The sequence below is a fragment of the Bos mutus genome, chromosome 22 (assembly GCF_027580195.1).
Source record: "Bos mutus isolate GX-2022 chromosome 22, NWIPB_WYAK_1.1, whole genome shotgun sequence".
Lineage (NCBI taxonomy): Eukaryota > Metazoa > Chordata > Mammalia > Artiodactyla > Bovidae > Bos > Bos mutus.
The window spans coordinates 71559099-71581206 of record NC_091638.1 but is presented as its reverse complement, the minus strand read 5'-3'; the positions used below and the strand labels follow the sequence as shown (position 1 = coordinate 71581206).

Below are 22108 nucleotides of genomic sequence, written 5' to 3'. Positions count from 1 at the left end.
GGGGGTCCTGGCCTCCCGCAGCACAGGGGTCTGGCGGCGCAGTGACCCCCCTCCCCCCGACCAACTCGATTAGGAGCCCCCCCGCGCCGAGCGCCCCCTGGAGGAGCCGCGCGCATCCTGCCCGGCGCGGGGCTGCGGCGGGCCGGCAGGGGGCGCGGCGCGCGGCCGGCGGGCGGGGCGCGTGCGGGGCGGGCAGGGGCCGGGCCAGGGCCGCGCTGGGGGCGAACGCGGCGGCGGGCCGGGCGGGACCGCAGCGGGAGCCGAGCCGGGACTGTCGCGCTGGCCGCGCCGGCGATGCCGCGCCCCCGGGCCGGGCTGTAGCGGGGCCGGGGCGGAGTGCGCGGCGGGCAGGCCGGACATGGAGGTGGTGGACGAGACGGAGGCGCTGCAGCGCTTCTTCGAAGGTGAGGGACCGCGCGGGGCCGGCGGGGACGACGACCCTCTCGCGCTGGGAGCCCCCAACCCGGTCTGCCTGGGGACTGGGACCTCTGACTGTGCTTTCGCCAGGCCGGGACCCCGCCAGAATGCCTGCTCCGGGCGGGGGCCCTCCTCCGTCTCCTGCAGGTTAATACCCACCTCTGCTGAACTTGGGCTCCCCCTCCCTGTTACCCACCCCCCCACCTCCCCACGCACACACACAACTTCCTTGGAGCTGCGTCCCGTCCCTACTCAGCCTTCCTCCACGCCTTCCAGGACCCGCAGTCCCCTCTAAATTCTGACACTTCCCGACCCCGGGGACCATCTCTGTGCTTCGCTGGAACCCCCCTCTAGGCTGGAGTCCCCAGCACGCCTTCTGGGGGGTCTTCCATGCCTCTTAGGCTGGCACCCCAGCGTGCCTCCCAGGGACTGGGACCCCCACCTAACGACCCAGACGCCCTGCCTTTGCTTTCAGGTTGGCATCCTGCTCCCGCTCCCCCTAGCCTGACTCCTAGGACCTGGGACCTGCCCCACGGTGCTTCCCGGAGCCTAGGACCCCCCATCAAGATGGGGAGACCCCCTTCAGGACCGTCACCCACCTTCTCCAAGGCCGCCCCCTCCCCCACAGCTGAACTTCCCCAGGAAGCAGCTACCCCTCCCTTACCAGGGACTGGGGTACCCCTCCCCGGCATTCCTCTGTGAGCGGGATTCTCCCCCCACCCCCACCTCCAATGCTCTCCTTGGGCTGGAACCTTCTTGAAGTTGGCATCACCCCCCCTTCCCACCGCCCCCACCACGTTAGCCACCTCCTCCCTCTGAGACCTCTCGCTGCCTCCTGCCAACCCCCCGAGGGTCCTCTGGGCTGTGTCTCACACCTGTCCCTGGAGCTCTGCCCCCTCAGACGGTGCCCCTGTCCCAGGAACGACCTCTTCTCCTCACCTTGACCCTACAGGACCCTCGCCAGGGCTGGGATCTACACACACCCGACAATGTTTTATTCTGCCCTCTCCCCGCTCCAGAGCAGTGGTTTTGGGGGCGCTGCACCTTCATCTCGCCAGCTTCTCTCCCCTTTTCCTGAGTAGCCTCCGCCCCTCCTCCAAGCTGTCCCCCTCCCCGGTGCTGAGTTCAGGAGGGAAGGGACAGCGTGGGGGAGGGGGACAGGCACAGGCTGACACCCCCTAGCTTCTCAGACCCTTGCTGGAACATCTAGCCAGACCTTCTGGGTGCTTTTGTGTCCCTCTCCACCCACCTCGGTAGCCCACCCTTTGCCCCTACCCGCTGCACAGTCCCTGAGCCCATACCCTGCACCTCAGTGCTTTCAGAATGCAAAACTGGATGATCCAGAACCTTCCATCAGTGTGAACCTAACCCTGGCGAGTTTCAGGTGGCCCACAGGGCACACAGGGCAGGGAATTAGGGCCCAGGTTTCAAGCCCAGCGCCCAGATCCCTTTGGAGTCCTGTGAGGGAGCAAGGAAGGCCTTTCTTTGACTCAGTTTCTCCCTGTGACTTCCGGGGTGTGAGGGTGGGAGCCTTTGTCCACTCTGCTTGCTGCCCCCCAGCCAGAAGTCACAGACAGGGAGAAGGCTCGCTAAACAACCCAGGTAAGGGCATCCCCAAGCCTCAGGCCTCCCCACTGCAGTTTTTGGGACCCCCAGCAGCCCCAGATCTAAGAAATCAGGTTGGGACTAGGTTGAGTGGTTGATCCTGAGTGGATGGGCCATTTGAGGGTCCTGACATTTCCCCCATCGGTCCCAGGGGCTCTAGTCCTCCCCTGCTCCTGCTAATCCTTTAGGAGCCTTGAGGGGCTTTATGGAGACCCTGGGGAGGTAGGAAGGGGACACTCGTCCTTGCTTGGGGGCTGCTCTTTTGGGGGTGCCCTGAGCGTGCCAGATGTCCCGATGACTCACAAGCCAGACCCCCTTACTTCCTGCAGATATCCCCGCACCTCCTCCCCCAGGACCCTGGGCCCGGGCAGAGGGGTGGGCCTGGCTGGCCCAGGCTCCCTGTCTCCGGAGCCAAACTTTCCCTCCTGGCCGTGGGTGGGGGGTGGGGGTGGGGGCTGACGCCACGGCTCAGCCATGCGGCTGGCCTGGCTGGCCTGGCGGGGAGGTTGTGCTGCTCCCTCCAGAGAGATAAGAGGAGACTCAAGAATGTCTGTGGAGGGAGCCAGGGGCTGGAAAAGTGCTCCCAGAGCCTGCAATGGGGGGAAGGTGGGGCAGGCGCTGAGGGCTGGGGTCTCCCGGGCAGCTTGGGTGGGGAAGGCCTGGCCAGGAATCTGGTGGGCAGTGGCACATGGGGGACTCAGTGTGGGTGTTAGGGAGCCCCTGGGGGGGTGGGGGGGTGCTGGCGAGTGTGCTCATGAGTGGAAGTGTGGAAGCGTGGGCAACGGTGCTGTTGTGCGCATGGTGGATGTGTTGTTCCAGGGAGAGGGAAGAGACGCGGTGCGTATGTCCCTTGGGGCTGGGGGACGCCTGAGCTCTCATCCCAGGTCCTGCTTGGCTGTGGTCACCCCCCAGGACAGTGGATACATAGGCGCAGGGTCTGCGCTTTCAGCTCTGGGCTTGGAGACGGGAGAGGGCGTGACTGAAGGGGGCAGGGTGTGCCCAGGCCCCTCGTGTGACAAGGCCCCCTCTCCAGGCACATCAGGCGTGTGTCCTGGGTCCTGCCCACACAGGGTGGGGGGCCAGGCTGTACCCGGCCCCAGGGTGGGGGGCTGGAGGCTAAGGCGCTTTGAGCCTCAGGTGGGAGGCTGGGACAGGGCGGCCCCCTCGAGGCTGGTACAGCCGGGCCCCCGTGACCGCCTTGCTAATCCCCTAGAGGGAGGCTACAGCCGCCCAGACCCGCGGGCACAGGGCCTGCAGAGAGCGGACCCTCCGGGCATGATGCACTGGCTCCCAGCAGGTAACCGGGACGCAGTGGCAGGTGTCCCCCTAATCACGTTGACTGGCTGGGGCCTGGGGCTCCCAGAGCTGGTCAGGGCCAGGGCCAGGCAGTGGTGGAGGATCCCTATAGGGTCTTAGAGGTTGTGGGGTGGGCTCGGTCACTGAGAGCTGTGTGGCCCTCTCTGGACCCCTTTTCCTCACCTGCAAGACAAGAGTGGGCAGCAGAGAAGGTCTTGATGCTGCCCTGGACTCTGATGAGCCTTCTCCTCCAGCCCTGGGGAAGAGGGATGTTTTAGAAGGCGGAGGGTGCTGGCCCCTGGCTTCAGGGACACATGGGGTGTGAGTGAACAGCGGCCAGCCCTCAGAAAGCCGGAGGGGATGGAGGAAGCGACTGAGCGGAGCTGGGCTGCCAGCATGTGCTGGAGAGGCCACCCAGAGGTTGGGATGCCTCCCCCAGCCTCTAGAGCCCTGCTAGGATTGGAGGTGGGAGCCGGGTTTTCACTCCTTCCAGACCTGATGGGTAGCTTGGGCTGGTGACTTCCCTTCTCTGGCTTCATGTCCCCTACCTGTCTGGGGTAGGCAGGTAGGCTGGACCAGAGCAGGGGCTTCCAGGATGATTCTTTTCAGCCACCAAACAAAGGCAAGGTCCTGACCTCGCGATAGGACATATACATTGGACACGGGGGGAGGGGGCGCTGGGCTCCTTACCGACCCCAGAACACCAGATCCTGGCTTTGACCCTTCCTCAGCTCTGGGATGGGGAAGGGGAGGGATGGCATTGGCCCGCTTTCCCCAGAGTCCAAGACTGTGGCTCCAAGAGAAGGGGGTCAGTCCGGGTGAACCAGGGCTGATACCCAGGCCTCAGCACGCCCCGTTGCCAGGGCCTTGGGGAGGGAGGGTAGCCTTCCTATGGGGACCAGCCCCTCTGCCTGCAGAGGAGGCCCCCGGGGAGCCCACCTGACCACTCATGGAAGAGGTTGCCCACCCTGGACGGGAGTCTGGAGTTGAGATGCGGTGTGTGACCAGGCACTGTGCCCAAGTCCACCTGTCTGCAGTGTGCCCTGGGGAGTCGGTGGGTGGGGGAGACCACCAGACCCCTGACTCTCAGGGGGATGAGATGGGGTGCCTCCTGGGTCTGCACAGAGCCCCTCTGGAGGACTCCTGTCCCAGCCCCACCTCCCTAGGTCCTGACCCCAGCTGGAAGGGAAGTGGTAGGTAGCGGGGGCGGGGTGGGGGGTAGCGACTGACTCATCCCCCTGTTCCCAGCACCCAGTGTAGGGCCGCACAGGGTGGGGGGAGGGCAGGAGATGGAAGCAACAATGACCATGTAAACAGAGGCAGGGTCGGGGGGCCTGGTTCAGCACAAAGGAGCGGAGCAGGCTGCTTCCAGCCTGCCGACCCCAGGGCCTCTCCTGAGTCTGAGGGCCTGGGCAGAGGGGCCCCGGGGGTCTTAGGCAGAGCCAAGCAGGGTGTTGGGGGGAAAGATAGGCTGCTCTGGGCAAAACGGCCCCCTCCTGGGGACCTGGCCCCCGCTCTCTGATTCCTCGCAGGACTGGGAGCCCTGGCAGCAGAGGCCGCTGGGTAACTGCCCAGCGGGGGCTGCTGATTGGCTGCTGCCCTTGGACTTTGCCCGCTCGATAAGGATGGAGAGAAGAAATCATTAACTGAATTATTAACCGGGGCTGGCCCCGCCCTACCCAGGCTGCCTGCCCTTTTTCTCCCACCTTCTTCCTTTTCACCGAGCCCTCCTATGGGCCTCAGTTTCCCCCACAGCCTGGGTGTGTGTATGGAGAGGTATCCTCTCCCATCTTGGTCTCCAGCCCCTGCTGCCAGCATGTTGGGCAGCCCCTTGAACCCATGTGGGTCTCTGCATTCATTGAGGTGGGCTGTGGGTCTGTCCTTAGCCTTCTCCTGGTCCTGTCCCTAAACCTCTTTGTGCCTCCACCTTCCCATCTGTAGAATGGCAACACAGCTGTAGGCGTCGTACCTGCCTCTCAGGGTTTCCGTGGGGATTAGATAAACGGGGTCTGGGACGGTGCCTGGTGGGGTGCCTGTGGCCTGGACTGTGATTGCTCTCCCCTGGGAGGCTCACACCAGGTACTATGCTCCCCGCTTTATCGGTCCAAGGGTAGGTCAGTACCCCCACCGTCAGGCTGGGGCCTGTGGCTGGCGCTGTGTGTCTTGGGAAAGCCCCTCACCCTCTCTGGGCTGCTCATTCCAGGGCTGAAGGGAAGCTGTCACCTTGTGGAGCACCCTGTACTCAGAGGCCACTCCATGGCCCTGCCTGGCCCTGATGCCACTCCTGGTTCCCAGTGCCTCCAGCAGGGCCTGCCCCACCCTCCAGCTCAGAGATGAGGAACTCCGGCTGGTGGCTGGGGGAAGGGGCTTGACCATCCTTTGTCTTTGCCAGCCGCACCCAGGCCAGAGGTTTAGGCGTGTGTTGTCTCTCAGGGGCCCTGTGGAAGTGCGGCTGGGGTCCCCTCACTTCTGAGAGGGGGCTGCTGAGGCAGGAGGAGGAGGTGATGGGGCAGGCTCACTCAGGGCAGCCATGGTGGCAGAGCTGGGTGGGATCCCGTCTCCTGACCTGCAGCCCATCACAGCTGGGTGCCAGCTTGGAGTGGGCGGGAGGGGGCCTCTTGTCTGTGTGCTGGGGGCCTGACCCTTCACGTGCGACTGTGCTGGGTGACTGCTGTCCAGCCCCTGGACCGCTCTGGACCTCAGACCCCTCACTCAGATGGTCAGGGTTGTGTGACAGAAGCAGTGAGACCCCAAGACTGTTGAGGCTGGAGGAAGGAAGGGAAAACCCTGGGTCGAGGGGCAATTGGCTCCTAAGCAGCCCCTGGCCTGGACCACGGACAGTGGGCTTCAGGGCTTCCTGGCCTCTCCCTGCCTCCTTGCTCGTCGGTGGGAAAGGTTTTCCTCCATCTGACCTAGATCCCTCCAGCCCCACTAATGCACAACCACAGCCTCTGTCTCTCTGAGGAGCTTGGGGACCCACCCCCCTCACTCCCTTCTTCATCACCTCAGTCCCCCGTGCTCCCTTCTCCCCACCATGATTCTTCTCCTGGGGTCTGTGGTCTTGGAGGGAGGGGGGAGCTGGGAGCTCCTCTCTGAGCAGTCCAGAGAGGGTGAGGGGCTTTCCCAAGATACGCATCCCCTGCTTTGCTAACTTGGAGTGGGCTGCCTTTGGTGACGGAGTTGGACTGGCTTACACCGAATTCGCTCAGCTGGACTGGCTTCACCTGGAGCTGATGGGGAGGTGTGCTGGCCTGGGCCTGCCTTGGGTCAGCGAGCACTGCAGGCACACGTGCGTGCTCACTCAGTCGTGTCCAGCTGTTTGCGATCCTATCGACTGTAGCCCGCCGGGCTCCTCTGTCCGTGGGATTTTCCCGGCACAAAGAGCGGGTTGCCATTTCCTCCTCCAGAGAATCTTCCCGACCCAGGAATTAAACCCACATCTCCTGAGTCTCCTTCACTGCAGGCAGATTCTTTACCTACTGAGCCACCGGGGAATCACTGTGGGCACGAGTGTACAAATGTGAGGTGTGTTGAGATGTGAACATGCTGCAGGGCCTTTGCACTGGCTCCCCACTGCCTGGAATGCTCTTCCCAGTTGTCCGTGTGGCTCACCTCCTCCCTGTCTTTGCTCTGTGAAGCCTTCCCTGATATCGTGCTTAAAATGGCAACTCCTTCTCACTCCTAGCACCCCAGCCTCATCTCCCCGCTTTAGTGTCTCCATAGCATTTGTCACCTTCTAAAATGCTGTGGGTTTGACCCATCTATCTTGTCACCTGACTCTGCATCCGGAATGTCAGCTCCATGTAGGCAGGAGGTTTGTGTTTGTTTTGTTTTGTTTTTTAAGGAAAGTACAATTTATATGTACAACCAGTAAACCTGATACAGAAGAGGGGACTGGGACAGGTCAGGAGTGGGTGTGAAGAGACTGGGAGAGGGGCAGCCAGAAAGTGAAGGGGAGCCAAGAGGAAGTGGGGGGTTCCTTGTGCAAACTGCCACCCTCCCCAGGCCCGCCTGGGGAAGAGGGTGTGCACATGTCTCCCCAGCTTGCCCTTCGCTATTTTGCTCTGGTCCCAAAGGCAAGGTCGTCCCCTGACTGGGCCCCCTACCTGGCCATGAATGGGACAAGGCAGGAGGTTTTGTCTGTTTATTGCTTCATCTCTGGAGCCTACCATCATGACTGAAACATAGTAGATGCTCAGTAAATAATTGTGTGAAGGTATGAGTGAGCACACTTGGACCATGCCGGTGTGTGCACATGCGTGTGTCAGTGTTTGGCGTGTGTGCCTCTGCACAGGTGTATGTTTGGATGTACATGATCATGTGTGTGCCAGTAGATACATGCCTGGGAGTGTGCTCTTGTGTGCACACGTGCATGTGGGGCATGCTGGTGTGTGAACACAAATGGGCCTGGGTGACCCTGGTAAGCCCACCCTGAGCTGCAAGGAGCCTATTTTACCTGTGCGGGGAGGGGTCTTCCTCAACCTGCCTGGCCTGGTCGCTGTGGGAGAAGGTTGGGGGTCGTAAAGTGGAAATCCCTAGGGACCAATGCAGGTTCCCTAAGAAGGGACCACAGCTGCCGGGCCCAGCTCTGTTGAACCTGGCTTGGGAGCATCTTGGGGCTGAGAGTTCAGCCTTGTGGATCTGAGGACAGGATGGCAGCTGTGTGGGAACCCAGGGAGGACACAGCTATACCCCAGAGGGGGCTAAAGATTTCAGGTCCCCTGGAGTAGAAGGGTCTCTGCAAACAGGATGCAGGACTCGACTGTATTTTTGGCAAGAAGTTGAGAGGGAACAAAGACAACGGTGGATCAGATTTAAGGATCTGCTGGCAATGACTCCAAAGCCACATCCTTGTCATTCAGCCCCAGGCTAACTGGGGATTTGATGCTGAGATGCAGAGGGTCGCTTGCAGAATCAAGCATTTGACCTGAAGGCATTTTGGGTGAGAAGGCTCTGGTCACAATTTGAAGCCTGAATTAGTTATCATATATTAATCATAGGTCATATTAATAAAGATAGAAAGTCCAGACCAAGGAAGGTGAGAGCCCATGTGCCCTGTCCCAGTGGGAACTAGTTTGGCACATGTTGATCAGCTCAGTCAATATTGGGAGATGAAACCACAGCACGGGGGGCCCTCTGTGACTGGGGTGATTGAGGAAGGACTGGCAGGGCAGGCAGACAGTCACAGAAGTCCTACCCACTGGAGTGGGGATGGCTAGAGCCTGGTCCTGGAGACTGGACTATGCCACAGGTGTGCCAGAATAACAACATGGCACCAGCTGTGCCTGGGCAGGAAAGGAGACAGGAATCCCAAGGTTGATGGAGACAGGATAGTTAACACTAACTGAGGAATGGCCTCCTGGGGTGAGGAGCTCTCCCACCATCTCATTGAAGACTCACGACCACCCCATGATGCAGGAATCTCCTGCACTTGAAGGAAGCTAAGGCCAGAGAGGTCAGGCCACTTACTGAGGGTCACGCAGCAATGAAGGAAGGGCCCACATTACCAACCAGGTCTCTGTGACCCCAGGGGTCCATTTAGGGCATTGTGGGAGTGCCAAGATGGGTAGTCTTCTAACCATTGCTACCCTGGTCAGCCCTCGTCTGGAGGCAGGATCCCTGGGGTGGACAGTCGACAGTGGGAGGATAGACCTGTGCCCTGATTGCCCCGGGTTCCGATCAGCTCTGCCCGGACAGCATCCTTAGGCCCTGGCCTGCCCTGCCCACAGCCACGTGGCCGACGGGATTTCCGCCATGTTTGGGGCATGAATTGACAAGTGCCCCATTGACGGGTGGGGGGGAGGGTGTGGACAGGGCACAAGCCTCCCACTGTGCCGTGTCCCCACCCTCCCCCGTTCTCCGGGACAATGCCCGAGACTCAGCCAGCGGCCACAGCTGGTGGTGAGGGGGCGTGAGCATGAGGGGGAGGAAGGGAAGGGTCCAGGGTGGAGGACCACCTGGGCCCCCACCCGCCCTCAGCCCGCACCTGGCTTGTGTCCCCCGAGTTCCCCTTCTGCCCAGCTGGGTGGCCTTAGAGGGAGGAGGAGAGAGGAGGGCAGGGGCCTTCCTTCCCACAGCCCCCATCCCTGTCTCCCTGGGAAGGAGCAGTGTCTGGCTCCTGTTAAAGGCAGGTAATAAAGGGCCTAATTAATGAGGAGCAGCTGGGGTGCATAGCTCAGCGAGGCAGGGGCGGTGCCTGGAGGGGCCCTGTCTGGCCCTGGACCCTAACTGCAGCATAGCCAGGCGGAGGTCCCCAGACCCAGGCAGGCCTGGTTCCAGTGCCCCGCTTGCCACTCTGCTCATTCATCCCATGAACATTTATTGTGTGCCTATGGAATGCTTAGATGCTAATGCCACAGAGGGCAGACGGGGAGGACTCAGCCCAGCTGCCATACCTGCAAAGCAGTGGAAAGGCATTTATCCTTTCTGAGCCACAGTTTCCTCATCTGTGAAACAGGGAACAAGAAAACCACCTACCCCATAGGATTGTTATAAGAATTATATATGAGTTATATATGGTCCAGTGCTCAAGACCCCATGCTTCCAACGCAGGGGGCATGAGATCGATCCCTAGTCGAGGAACTAAGATCCCACATGCCGTGCAGCCCCCCAGAAAGCTGTATTAAGTGTGTGACAGAATGACCACTCAGTGAATGGGGGCTGTGGGTGGGCAGAGGACCAACTCTGCCCCTTAGGGCATGTGAGCAAAGAGCCTGATGAGACAGTAGAAAGGAGGCTGTCACTCAAGGAATTAGGAGAGTCAGACACGGTCTCTGGGAGGAACTTACACTTAAGGCAAAACCTAACGAGTGATGAGGAATGGGAACAGCGTGGGGGACAGAGGATGAGATGGCTGGATGGCATCACCGACGCAGTGGACGTGACTTTGAGTAAACTCCAGAAGTTGGTGATGGACAGGGAGGCCTGGTGTGCTGCAGTCCATGGGGTTGCAAAGAGTCGGAGACAACTGAGCGACTGAACTGAACTGAGGGAACAGCACATGCCAAAGCCCCGAAGAGCAAGTGGGGCTTTTTGTCCCAGGAGAGCGCGAGGCTGGGGCTGGACTATGGAGAGTTGCAAGGAGGGGCACTGGGGCAGGAGCAGCCGTGGGGGCCGCAGGGGGCCCAGCTGCCAGGCCTTGCACTAGGGTTCTGGGTGCCCCGAGCAATGGCAAGTTGGAGGGTCTGGGGAGAGGGAGGGCAAGGATGGTGGTTTGTGACCTGGTGGTGCCACCTTCAGGCTGTGGGACCTTGGGCAGCCTCCACACCTCCCAGGGAGGTCTTGAGGATCAGCAGAAGATCTCTTAGCTTCCTGCCTGACAGGTGTCTGCTGCCAGCTCAGAGATTTCCAGGGTGCTTTTGGGAGCGGTGGGGAAGGGGGCACCTTCAAGAGTGTGCCCTAGGCACCCTGCCTTTCTCCTGAGTTCCTGGGGGCCTCTGCTCCAGCCTCAGGAGTCCCTGGGCTGGAAAGTTGGGTTAGAGATCTCCAGTGTGGTTCATGGACAGACTGGGGGCATTTGCTTAGTGGCTGGACCCTTTAGAATGGGTGGTGTGGGGAGAGGCCTCGACGACTCCCAGAGAAAGTGAATATTTGGGGTCAGTGTCCCTCAGGAGGACCACCAAGCCCCCAAACCTCATACTTCTCTCCCACCCATTGGCCCACCCCCACCCTGCCCCAGTGGCTCACCCCTCCCGCCTGTATCCTCCCGTCCGCCCGGCCCCTGGCACCGGAGGGCCTCTCCTCCCCCCAACCACATCTGGTTCTCGTTAGGGTCTCCCAAGATGCCTCTGTCTGAGCCCCCCCACCAATCCCTGGGGTGGGGGGAGGTGGGCAGGAGGATTAGGGGTGATTAGGAGTGCTCCTAGCCAGGGGAGGAGGGGGAGGAGGGGAGGAGGGGGCCTGGCCTGTTATAAATAGCAACACCATGACTCCATCACCCCATCATTCACTGTGGATTCCAAGTTCAGTCTCAAAAACCTGCAGCTTCAGCGGCCAAGGTGGGCGTGACGCTCCAGTGCCTCCTCCCTCCCCATTCCCTGTGCCCGATCCTGCCTCCCTCGGGACCATCCCCCCATGCGGGGGGTCGCCCAGGATGGCCGGGAAGCCTCTGCACCCACCAACCAAACCTTCCCTCTCGGAGTCAGGCCCACGCCCCTGGCCTCTCCTCGCCTGTTGCCTTGGGCAAGAGACTTCGCTTCTCTGGACAAAGGGAATGAGGCTAATAACAAACACCAGGTCTTCAGGGGCGATTGGGAGGTAAACCCATTAGGCGCTTAGAAGGGCGCTGGGGCCTGGTGGGCACTCAGTGGGAGCCCCTGTCAGTATCATCATCATCGTGTCATTGTCACCGTTATAGGTTGGGAGGATGAAGCATCTCACTGCACGGGAAGGGCCTGTAGGTTGCCTTGCATAGAATAAACTCCTACGATTATTAATGTATTAGGCTCTAAAAGTGCCTGGCACACAGCAGGCACTCAATAAATGGGACCTTCAGTTAACTGGGAAGGACGGAGTCAGGGCCAGAGTGTGACTGGAGTCCTAGGATCTCGGCCTGCAGCCTGGTCACTCCCAGCTTGAGAAGCTCCCCTTGCCCTGGGCGGCCACTGGTGATGCTTGGTGGATGTCCCTTGTTCCCGGCCGGGTGAGCCCAGGCAGGAGGGCCTGTCCCAGGCAGCGCGTGACTCCTAGGAGGGCTTAGCCACTCATTAATCACCTAAGCGGGGCTCAGCATTCTTGAAATGCCGGCTGGGGCCAGGGAGAGGCCTGGGCTGGGGGTTCCTGGGGACCCCAGGGCTCTGGGTGCTGGAGAGTGAGGACAGCCACTGTTTGCTGAGCACCCACTATGTGCCGGGCCCCTTATACACCTTAATTTGTTTCATCCTCAGAACAACCCTATAAAGTGTTAGCTGTTCCTGTCCCCATTTTACTGAGGAGCTTGAGGCTCAGAGAGGGTGAGTGACCTGCCCAAGGTCACACAGCACGCAGTAGGTGATCTAGGATTTATTCCTGGACCTGAGATCTGTTCCCAGGGTTCACCAGGGGAGGGAACATGAGGTACAGACCCCTGACTCAAAGCCTAGGGGCCTGTGGGAGGGGTGCTTCCTGCCTCAGTGGGGCCAGCCAGCCCAGGCTAACAGGGTGGGGGGGGGGCAAGCCTCCATTATCGCAGTTGACGCATCTCCCACGTCAGCCCCCTTATCACCCCGCCCTCCAACTCTCCCTGCAAGGTGACCCCGGGAGGGGGGAGCAGGGGAGGGCATCTCCTCCCCTGCTGATGCCCAAGAGCATGGGGGCGCCTTTTCTGAGAGTCCCCCCCTTGATGGGGCCAGGCCAGGCCAGGGGGAGGGCCCGGGGCCCCTGCTGTTCCCCGCTGAACCTTTCTGAGGCTGTTTCCTCCTCTGGGCTCAGCACCCTCACCCTCATTATGAGGGTGGTAGGCACATACACTGAGGGGGAGCTGGTCGCTCCTGACTCTGACCCCAACTCCCTCTCCACCTGCAGCTGGGCCCGGGGTGCAGGAATCTCCCCCATCCCATGCGCCACCCCCGTCCCCCCACCCAGGATGCGTGGTCCAGCCCAGCCAGGCCCGATGCTCCTGGCTGCCCGCAGCTGGGCTGTCTGGAACCACCGCCTGGAGGACAGGGCAGGACAGGGTCAGCGAGTCTGGGCCCAAGTCCGTGAGGGTGGCGGCACCTCATTTGCTGCTCACGGCACCCTGTAAGATGGGGACACGTTCACCCCATCTTATAGACAAGACAAAGGGACTTGCTCGTGTCACACATCTGGGAGAGGGGATGGAGGGGCAGGAGACGGTGGGTCCGTCCAGATGCAGACTGTGGGCCCCTCCCCTCCTGGGGGAGTCCAGGGGGCCTTGTGGGCTGGGGACAGCATTGTCCCTGCCTACTGGAGGTGCGGCAGGTGGTGACTGTGAAGGGCTCTCTCTCCACGTGGACACAGGTGGGGGCCGGTGGGTGCTGGGTCTCTGTCCTGGCTCACGTCCACTCCTCCCCGCAGGCCACGACATCAACGGCGCCCTGGAGCCTTCCAACATAGACACGAGCATCCTGGAGGAGTACATCAGCAAGGAGGACGCCTCTGACCTGTGAGTGGCCCCGCCCCCAGCCCCTCGGGCCTCACCTGCCCCGCCTCCGAAAGCCGCTCCTCCCCCTCCCCCAGCCTCCGAGCCCTCTGCGGGGTCCACGCTGCCCCGCGGGTGGGGCCCCGGGAGGGGCTGGGGGCCCCCGCTGGCGCTGAGCTTCCTCCCTTCTCCGCAGCTGCTTCCCTGACATCTCTGCTCCAGCCAGTGCGGCCTCCTACCCCCATGGGCAGCCAGCGATCCCCGGCTCCAGCGGGGTCCACCACCTGAGCCCCCCGGGGGGCGGACCCTCCCCGGGGCGCCATGGGGCCCTCCCACCCCCGAGCTACAGCGCCCCGCTCAACTGCAACAACAACAACGGCATGGGTGTTGCTCCCAAGCCCTTCCTGGGGGGTTCTGGGCCCCCCATCAAGGCAGAGCCCAAGGCTCCCTATGCCCCCGGGTGAGTGAGGGCAAGGAGTGTGGCGGGTGGGTTAGGACGCAGGGGCCCCGGGCCAGGCAAGGCGTGGGCACAGTGACAGTGGGCCTGGGGCCGAGGCTGGGATGTGGGGAGCGGGCTGCCCTGCCGGTAGCAAGGTGGTGGTGGTGGGCGGGGGCTCCAGGGCTAAGCCGAGGAGGCTTTGTGCTGAGGCAGTGGGCAGCTGAGGGTTCCGAGCCGGGGAGTGATGAGGGCTGATGTAAGTGCTAGAAAAGGCTCCACCCCGAGCTCTGTGGAGAGTTGGGGGAGGGGCTGAGACCAGCAGGACTGTTTGCATTCAGGGGCACTTCCACCTGCAGGCGGGCACCCCAGGCACCCAAATCCCTCACGGTGCTGTTTTCCGTGGCCCCAGGGAGTTGGCCGATGGTGCAGGTGTGGGACCTGAAGTCAGTGCAGCTGTGGGGACAAGCCAGCCTCCCCCTTGCAGGTCCCCCCTCCACCGCTCCTCTCCAAGTAACCCACGTCCCCGCCTGACCCAGGGGCTCAGCCTGGGCCCAGCTGTGACCTGAGGTTCTAGGAGGCCACCCGCCTAGCCCACGTAGAGGCAGGGAGCATGGGTTTGCCAAGCCCTGCAGAGGTGCTCAGAGAAAGTTCTGGGTCCACCCCCAGGCTGAGGCAGGGGGCAGGGGACCCCGTCTCTGAGTAGAAGGATAGTGGGGTGCTGGGAGCATGACACCCATCAGACAGCCAGGCTCCATCTCCAGCTCCACTATTCCCAACCTTCTGGGATTGCAGGCGGATTCTTTTCCCGCTGAGCCACCAGGGAAGCCCATTCTTCTGGGTACTGACCCGCAACCTCGGTTAGGGCCTCAGCAGCCGCAGCTCTAAAGGGAGCCCCAAATGCTTCTGCCCCATCATGTGACTGTGAGAATCGGGGGAGGAAGCCCAGAGGAAGTACTGGGGGACAGTGGCCATGTCCTGGCTTATAGAGGGGGAGGCCAGGCAGGGGTGAGCCATAGCGGTAGAAGGCAGCTGGCTGCTTCAGGCTGAGACGCTGTCCTAAAGCTGCGGACCCTGAAGGGTAGGGAGGGAAGAGAACTACCACCACCTAACGAGTGTCTGCTGGGTGCCCACTGCAGTACCCCAGGCCTCTATGTGAGCTCATCAACTGCCCCAATAGCCAGCTCCTGGGGACCCCAAAACCAGCCAGCCTGTGCATAGAGCCCCGTCTCCCTCACAGCAGGATTCAGATGGCCCACTGAAGCCATTTCCCAGGGAGAGAAAGCATGTGTCCAGAGCCACACAGACACTCCATGGGCCCCGGGCGGCTCCCACCGCCCCACCCCTGCCAGGCCCTGTTCTAGGTGGAAAACAAGGCAGGCCCGCCTCTTCTGCAGTGGGTCTAGTTGAGGAGGGAGTTAGTAATCAGTAAATCAGCAACTCGAGCGCTGTGAGGAGTTTGGAGGAAGAAGGCAAGTCCTACGGACTTGGCATGTGAGTTTGCAGGGGCTAGAGGGAGAGAAGGGTCTTTACACAAGATCACTGTCAGGGCAGTGCAGGCTGCAGGCGGGGAGACGGAGCTGGAGAGGCCCCGGTCTGCCCACCGGGCCGTGAGGCCCACAGCAAGGACCGGGTCCCCATCACTTCTTCCTGTCATCCTCACCCACGGGGCCTGGGGGAGCTGGTAGGGGGTTGGCTTGTCCAGAGGAGCTTGGGGACCCTCAGTTAGCCCAGGGCCGTGTCTGCAGTGACTAGGTTGCCTCAGACACTGCCTGGGCCTGATGATGGGCAGTCTTCCCAGATGTGGGGGCCACAATGGCCAGAGAGCCAGCCCCCTGCAAGTGGCGACCGCCTTCCTGTTCAGGCGAGCGCAGGGTTCATGTAGGACGTGCTGACCTCTCAGAGTCGAGTTTGTTCTTTCTCTCCTGAACCACTGATAACACAAAACCTATGAGTGCAGGCCTGGCAAGCTGGCTCCCTGCCCAGCCCACACCTGCCCATGGCAGGGCAGCCCCTCTGGTGACCCACTGACGTTTCCCAGGCCCAGCCCCCTAGGGCCCCCTAGAGTTTCCAGGAAGTGGGGCTTCAGTGGGTGCAGGAAGAAAAAAGCTGGCCTGGCCCTTGGATCTGAGGAGGGAGTCCCTGAATCCCTGAACCAGCCTCAGGGACACAGGTGACAGGCCCCCCTAGTGCCCTGTAGGTCTGAGGGGATGCAGGGTGGGAGCCCAAGGCCCCCCACCTGCAACTCAGCCCTGGGCCCTGCCGGGCACCCCAAGGGGGCTGGTAAAGAGAAATGCCTGTAACAGGGGAGGGGGGAGACCTCAAGGCCTCCAGCCCCTGAGTCTGTGGGACCCTGCCCCGCAGAAGAACTGCCCGACTGGGAGGCAGGGGTCCCATGGCCCAGCCAACAGCCCTTTCCTCTTCTCCACAGCACCCTGCCAGACTCTCCCCCAGACTCAGGCTCCGAGGCCTACTCCCCCCAGCAGGTGAATGGTGAGTCCAGCGGGCACTGCCCTCCCCCTCTGGGGTTTGGGCAAGTGGTTGGGGCGGCCTTATCGGGAGGGAGGGAGCGAGCCGGGGGTGGGGGTGGGGGGCCAGCGGCCGCCCAACAGGCCCAGATTATCGCTGGTCAAATACTCCCTGGCGCTGGCTATTGTTTCCCCGTGGGCGGGTGGGGAGCCGGCCGGCCTCTGAGCAAGTGTCCCTGCCGGTGATGCCACCCACCTGCCCGCCTGCGCCATCATGGACGCACCCTTCGGCGGTGAGTGGATGGCTGGGGGAGGCAGCCTGGGTGCAGCTGGCTGGGCCCACCGTGCCTCGGGGGGTGCTTAGGGGTGCCGTGGCCCCCAGGTGGCCAAGAGCAGAAGGATGGCAGGCAGCCGTCTCCCCACGGCCCAGAGAGGGGTCAAGAGTTCTGTTTATCTTACCAGAAACATCTCTGGAATGCCTCCTGGGGAACAAAGGGAGCTGGGGCTTCCCCCCCTCAGGCTGGGGGGCTGGCCCCTGGGAGCCCGGTAGAGGGGCTGCCGGTGGGAGGAGGGCCCCCCCCCCACCCCGCGCCGTAGGACTGCACTGGGGGGGTCCCAGGAGACTCCTTCCTGAAGTCCAGAGGAGGAGCAGGCCTGCGAGGGGCTTGGGAGAGAGCCTTGGGACCCGGGTCCTCCCCAGGAAGCTGGGCCAGGCTCGGCCCAGGGAAGGAGTGGGCTTGGATGGAGTGAAAGGCTGCCTACCCCCTGGACAGGGTCTGGCCTTCCCGTCCAGGCCTGCAGTGGGATTGGGCTGCCCAGCCTCCTCCCATGTGGGATGGGTGGGAGGGCAGCCCCCAGGCTGGGCTCAGGAGTGGGTGGGTATGAGGAGACCCTGCCCCAGGGAGAGCTGGTGCCTGGAAACCTAATGTCCACCCCGCCTCCCCATCTCTCCCACAGACCCCCATCTCCTGCGCACCATTACCCCCGAGACCCTGTGCCATGTGGGGGTGCCCTCCCGCCTGGAGCACCCGCCCCCACCTCCAGCCCACCTGCCAGGCCCCCCACCGCCCCCGCCGCCCCCACCGCACTACCCCGTCCTGCAGCGGGACCTGTACATGAAGGCCGAGCCTCCGATGCCCCCCTATGCTGCCATGGGGCAGGGGCTGGTGCCCACCGACCTCCACCATGGCCAGCAGTCCCAGATGCTCCACCAGCTGCTCCAGCAACACGGAGCTGAGTAAGAGCTGGGCAGCTTCCTCGGGGGTGGGGAGATGAGCTGGTGGGGGCAGGGGGTTTTGCTCAGGGCAGCATCTATAGGACAGAGACAGAGGTAGGTGCAGGGATGAACCCAGGAAGGGCAGAAGGCTCTGACCCCCCAGAGATGGGGATCAGTGAATGTATATGTATATGCCTAGCAAAGCCTAGGGGATTTACAGCCAAGGCCAAATGCTCACCATTAACTTATTTGATGAGCATGGACATCCCTGTTGCCCAGATAGGAAAACTGAGGCTTGGTTGGGGCAGGGGGGATGCTTGCCCAGGTCACGGAGGTAGGAAGGGGCAGAGCCACAGCCTGAACCTGGGCCAGTGCTCTTACCCACATAGCGGTGACTTTCTAACCACCACGGAGTCCTCAGTTTTCTGAGGAGGTTCTAGGTGTAGACCCAGAACTACTTCCACTCTGACTCCAGCTGCAGAATTATCTTTTTATCAGTTTTGGACATTTGAGATTCCGTGAAAGATTTCATTCAAGGAAAGATTCCACTGGCAAAGCTTTTTGTAAACCAGAAGGGAAAGGGGTGCTGTGTAGCCCCCCCAAATCGTCAGCCCCTTTTCCAGGAAACTCTCCCAGCCTTGGTGGTCCAAGCCCTCTGGCTTGTTTCTGGAGGCTGCTCTCCAAAGAGCCCTCACTATAACGGGTGATGCTGAGAATGACCCCACAGGGAAGGGATAGACTCATTCATTCCACCAACGATTTTGAGCACTTGGTGCACCAGGCCAGTTGCCGGGTGTGATGGGGACACACGGACGAGTCAGGTGTGGCCCTGACCTCCTGGATTCCACAGCCTGGGGGGCAGGGAGGAGGGACAGACACAGAATGATAGCGCAGCATGATGGGAGAGCACAGAGGAGGTAAAGACGCGGGCTTCCTGCAGGAGGTGTCCACTGGGCTGGGTGTATCGTGCTGAAACAGGGCAGAGAGGGGAGCCAGGGTACTGCCCAGTGGGACAGGTCGGGGGGGGCACTGGTCCCCATGACGCACACCTGTATCCCCCAGGCTCCCCCCACATCCCTCCAAGAAGAGGAAGCACTCGGAATCACCTCCCAACACCCTCAACGCCCAGATGCTGAACGGAATGATCAAACAGGAGCCTGGGACTGTGACGGCCCTGCCCCCGCACCCAGCGCGAGCCCCTTCCCCACCCTGGCCTCCCCAGGGCCCGCTCTCACCCGGGCCTAACTCCCTGCCCCTCAGCATCGCCCGGGTCCAGACGCCCCCTTGGCATCCACCAGGTGCCCCCTCACCAGGTACACGGCTGGCCTGCTCAGGCTTTTGAGTTGGGGGGGTGGGGCCTGGGGCTCAGGGACAATGGCCGTTCCCTCTCTCCAGGTCTCCTGCAGGACAGTGACAGCCTCAGCGGCTCCTACCTAGACCCCAACTACCAGTCCATCAAGTGGCAACCGCATCAGCAGAACAAATGGGCGACACTGTACGACGCTAACTACAAGGAGCTGTGAGTGCTTCGTGCCCCTTCCCTCGGTAAACAATCCGCCTGCCAATGCAGGAGACCCGGGTTCCATCCCTGGATCGGGAAGATCCCCTGGAGAAGGAAATGACAACTCACTCTGGTATCCTTGCCTAGAAAATCCCATGGACAGAGGAGCCTCGCGGGCTACCAACCATGGGGTTGCAAAAGAGTTGGACACAACTTAGCGACTAAACCACCACCACCACCACCACCAACCATTCCTCCTGGTCATGCCATCTGGGCAACCCCAGCCCTGGCTTCAGGATCCTAGAGCAGGGCTGGAAGCACCCTAGGAACAAGATAGTCCCCTTTCACAGAAGAGCAGATGGGCTCAGGGCAGAGCTAGGACTGCGACTCAGGGCTGCTGATTCCTGAGCCCGCCCGAGGCCTCCTTAAGAAGGTGGTGTCGGCCAAGGAGGGGCCGGTGAGGGCGAGTCTGGCAGCAGTGGGTGGAGAGGGGTGTTTTCTGGCTCCTCCTCCCCCTCCCCCCTCCTCCTGCATTCCAGGAAGGTAGCCGGAAGCTGAGTGTCAGGGAGGCCCTTCCAGCAAGCCCCCTCCCTGCAGGGGAGGGACCAGTGGGTGGGGGAGGGCTGGTCAGAGGCTGCCCCAGCATTCCTAGCTCTGCTCCAGCACCCACCCATGCGGATTCAGCTTCCTGGGACCCGGCCAGGAGCACTCTGGGACCACTCCCCTCACTCCCACGGAAGGCCAACAAGGGCTGAGAGCATGGCTCACCATCAGCTCACTTTGGACTTGCTGGGACTGGGCAGGGTGTCTGGGACTTGCCTTCTCACAGCTAGTCCAGCCTCCTGGAGTTGGGGGTCCCTGGCTTTGTGGGGTTGTTGGCGTGAAGCCCTCAGGGCTGGGGCAAGGAGCTGTCCAACCAATGTAGTGGCTAAAGGATCCTTTGAGACCCTATCTGGGTGGCGGGGAGAGGTCTTTGGATGTCCAGCCCTATGGCCTGGTGAAGACCCCCCCCCATTCCTACGGCCATACTTCTCAGGTCAGCCCTGCCACCCCAAATCCCAAGGCCAGGAAGTTGGCACCTGAGGTCCACCCCAATGTGGTCCGGGCACTTTCTGGGTGTTTCCTGGGTGGTCAGGCAGATGAGGGGAGCCCAGGGAGGGAGATGCAGTGAGCCCTGCGTCTTCCCGTAGATGTTAGCCGGGCCCAAAGGCCTCTCCAAGTTTGGAAACTTTCTCCCTGCCCAGCTTCCTCCAGGCAGGCCTGGGCATCAGGGGCACTGCTTGTGCCTGGAGACCTGGGGGAAGGCGGGCCACCAGTCTCCCCGTGTCCTACCCCCTGGAGATCCCCTGAAGAGCCCAGACCTAGAACACCTTCCCAGCAACAGATGGGTAAACTGAGGCTGAGTCCAGGCTGCCCAGAGAGCCCCCTCCCCACGGGGCAGAAGTCAGGATGAGGATGTCTGGGGGCTTGAGTAAGTTGGTGGGCAGGGGCTGGGCCCATGCAGAGCCGGCGCCTGGTTCCACCGTTTCCATGGCAACCAGCTGTCAGACACAGTGAGGCTCCACAGACGCATCCCCTCTCACCCTGTCTCCCTGGAGGGAGGGGGCCTTTGGGCAGCGTTCTGGGAAGAAGCCAAGTGTGGTGAGGGGCTGTCAGGCCCCCTCGTCAGGAGCTCACTCCCGTCCTAGGGTCTTGCCCAGCCTCCCCCATCCCCGGGGCGCAGTGGTCCCAGGCACGTAAGGGAGGAATATTGGCCGAGGCATTGTCACACCAGAGCTCAGATCCTCCTGGGGGGCTCAGTTTCCATTTCTGAGAAGTGGGAGCAATCCCGAGAGAGGTTTGAGGATGGGGGCACCAGGTAGGAAATTGGCTTGGGGACACAGGCCACAGACGGGACAGGCGAGGCAGGCCTGGCTGGGGGCCCTCGGTCGAGTGTCCTCGCCTGCCCCCAGGCCCATGCTCACCTACCGCGTGGACGCCGACAAAGGCTTCAACTTTTCGGTGGGCGACGACGCCTTCGTGTGCCAGAAGAAGAACCACTTCCAGGTGACGGCGTACATCGGCATGCTGGGTGAGCCCAAGTACGTCAAGACGCCCGAAGGCCTCAAGCCCCTGGACTGCTTCTACCTGAAGCTGCACGGAGTGAAGGCAGGTCTGGGGCTTGGCAGTGAGGGTGGGCAGGAGGCCGGGGGAGCCGAACGAGCCCGGGGCCAGGTGAGTGTGTCCTGAGGAGACTCCTGGGGGCTGAGTTCAGCCCCCCTCCCCACCTGAACTCCTGTGCCCGCCCCTTAGGGGTCATGCCCCCAGCCCTCTGCTCAGTTCTGCTTCCCGTTTCCTTCTCTACCCTGTGACCCCAAGTCTGTGCGCCCAGCCAGGACCCCGTTCCTGACCCTGCTGTCAGCTGCCTCACTACAGCACCCCAAAATGAGTTCCCTGCAAACTCACCCTCCCCAGGCTCTCCTCTCCGGGAACGGGGCTCTGGGGCCCTGGTTGCCCAAGCCATGAATCTGGGACCTGCTTGCCCACCTCTCACCGCGCACTAGGCCCCGCTCTCTCTCCTGGAACTTTCCACAACCTGGTCCCCTCCTCTCCTCCCCGAACCTCTGCCCAGACCAGGCCGGCCCCCTCCTTATCTGACCACCCACAGCCCGACTCCTGTTCGACTTGAGACACAGGTGGGCCCGACATTCCCCATTCAAGGCCCTCAGGACCCCGTCTCCCCCATCCACCCCAGCAAGGCCCTGACTGCTAGGCTGAGCTGGCAGAGGCTTTTGGGACCCCCATCCTCATCCCGGCCCTGGTTTGCTGTGCCCGGTCACAGCCCCTGCCTCCCCCCAGGCAGCTCCTTCTCTGGGACGCCCTCTGAACCCCACTGCCTGCCTCCTCCCCTGGCTGACCACTCCTTGACCTTCACCGTTCACTCTGCTGCCTCCTCGGGGACACCTGCCCTGAGGCCCATTTTGACTTGAGGCCCCTCCCTGTCCAGCACCTCCACGGTGGTGGTGGTTGATTTTGAGCCCGCGAGTTCCCTGATGGCCTGGCCGCGTGTGTCTCCTTCCGTGTCATGAGTGGGGCCTGGCATTGCCGTGGC

At 62.2% G+C, this 22108-nt stretch overlaps 1 protein-coding gene across 11 annotated transcripts in view; it reads left to right on the top strand.

The window, feature by feature from the left end:
* The first annotated feature begins 204 nt into the window (after window positions 1–204).
* MYRF (myelin regulatory factor) overlaps window positions 205–22108 on the top strand; it is a 32612-nt gene continuing 10708 nt past the window's right edge. For 6 of the 11 annotated variants that reach the window (XM_070360328.1, XM_070360326.1, XM_070360325.1 and 3 more), the window contains exons 1-8: window positions 206–404; window positions 13333–13420; window positions 13593–13856; window positions 16264–16325; window positions 17258–17537; window positions 18579–18829; window positions 18912–19035; window positions 20970–21165. In XM_070360328.1, coding sequence (XP_070216429.1) covers window positions 359–404; window positions 13333–13420; window positions 13593–13856; window positions 16264–16325; window positions 17258–17537; window positions 18579–18829; window positions 18912–19035; window positions 20970–21165 — 1311 coding nt within the window. In that variant the 5' untranslated portion in view covers window positions 206–358. Of the gene's footprint in view, window positions 405–13332; window positions 13421–13592; window positions 13857–15247; window positions 15327–16263; window positions 16326–16459; window positions 16594–17257; window positions 17538–18578; window positions 18830–18911; window positions 19036–20969; window positions 21166–22108 lie in introns of those variants that run through there. The other 5 variants (XM_070360329.1, XM_070360327.1, XM_070360330.1 and 2 more) reach the window with 5 other exon arrangements.